Source organism: Otolemur garnettii, unplaced genomic scaffold, assembly GCF_000181295.1.
Source record: "Otolemur garnettii isolate 467f Iridium unplaced genomic scaffold, OtoGar3 scaffold00009, whole genome shotgun sequence".
In the NCBI taxonomy this organism is placed as follows: domain Eukaryota; kingdom Metazoa; phylum Chordata; class Mammalia; order Primates; family Galagidae; genus Otolemur; species Otolemur garnettii.
Genome location: NW_003852404.1, coordinates 5224762 through 5226121, shown reverse-complemented (window position 1 = coordinate 5226121; position 1360 = coordinate 5224762). Strand labels below are relative to the sequence as shown.

Genomic DNA, 1360 nt, shown 5'->3' with positions numbered 1-1360 from the left:
CCCCCCCACACCCCATTCTGCCCTTACCCATCTAAACTCAGCCATGTGAACTTGCTTTAGACACTGAGATGTTAATTAGGCTTGAAATGGACTTGTGCATTGAGGCCAGCCTCCTTTGTGCTTCTGCTATTGATAGGGGCTAGCCTGTTACCCAGGAGGAAGATAGAGACAAATGGTGCAGAGCCAAGTTGGCCCAGATGAGGCTAGCCTCAGTCAGCGGACAGTTGATCTTAGCAAGCCCAGCTGAGCCAACTCCATTATCACGGCACCCAAGCTATTATGATAAATGATTGTTATTTCAAGCCACTGAGTTTTGGGGTGACTTGTTATGCAGCAATAGCTAACTCATACATCATGTGATTGGTTTTTTTTACCTAACTCCTCCTGATAGAGACTATAAACTTCTTTACAGACAGGAATGTGGCCTTAACCTCTCTGTGTTCCTAGGGTCCGGCACAGACATGCAAAGATATGGCACCACTGTGGGATGGAGGCAGTGGGCATGGTGTTGGCGGGGGCTGGGGTAACTTACCAGACAATGCTGTGTACTTTAAGGCCTCCTGTGCTACCATGTTGGCAAGACCACTGAGGATGGTCTCCAGGGCGTTGCCGAGCTCCATCAGGTACTTGGCCTCCCAGGCCAGGCAGTACTGTTCACGGCTACGGGCCAGAGCAACCCATGGGGCGCTGAAGGTGCCTGGGGAGAACACAGGTAGGTGGAGTCTCTCTTGTTTTTGGCAGAGGATGACCCACCCCACTACCCCAGACAAGCAGCGACAGGGGACTACCTACCCTTGTGAGGAAAACAAGAGGCCTCCCCACCCCCGCCTGTGAGCAGCGGCTGTCAGCAGAGCAGATGGAGCGCTGTGCTGCCTTGGGAGCTGGCAGGCTGGGGTTCGAATCCCAACTCCTGCATTCATTAGAAGCTGGGTGAATTTGGGCACATCACTATTCTACTTGAGCCTCACTATGCTTACCTGTGAAGTGGGGAGATTAATATTTATCTCCCTTCACAGGGCAGATATTAAGGGTGAATTAAGTGTTTGAAGTACCATATACATTAAGTGTTATTTTCTCTCACTCTGAAGTAATTCCAGCATTAAGCTGCTGATGACACCACAGGAACACACAAAGGGACGGTGGCATGGCTCTGTGAGTCAGCAGCATCTTGATTCAACAACCACTGACTGGGAAGCAGCTAGAAATGTGGGGAGGAGGTGTTCCAGCCCGGCTCTGACGTGAGCTTGCTGGGTCATACAATTTTCCTGAGCCTCGATTTTCTCACTTAGGAAACGTAAAGGTCAAGTGATCCCATGGAAGGAGGTCACCATGCAGCAGCCATGTCACCTGGGAAAGTCAA

General features: G+C 50.7%; 1 protein-coding gene across 1 annotated transcript in view; it reads right to left on the bottom strand.

Moving 5' to 3' along the window:
• TMCO4 (transmembrane and coiled-coil domains 4) overlaps nt 1-1360 on the bottom strand; it is an 88759-nt gene that overhangs the window by 50379 nt on the left and 37020 nt on the right. The window contains exon 8 of the mRNA XM_012801470.2: nt 533-697. Coding sequence (XP_012656924.1) covers nt 533-697 — 165 coding nt within the window. The remainder of the gene's footprint in view (nt 1-532; nt 698-1360) is intronic.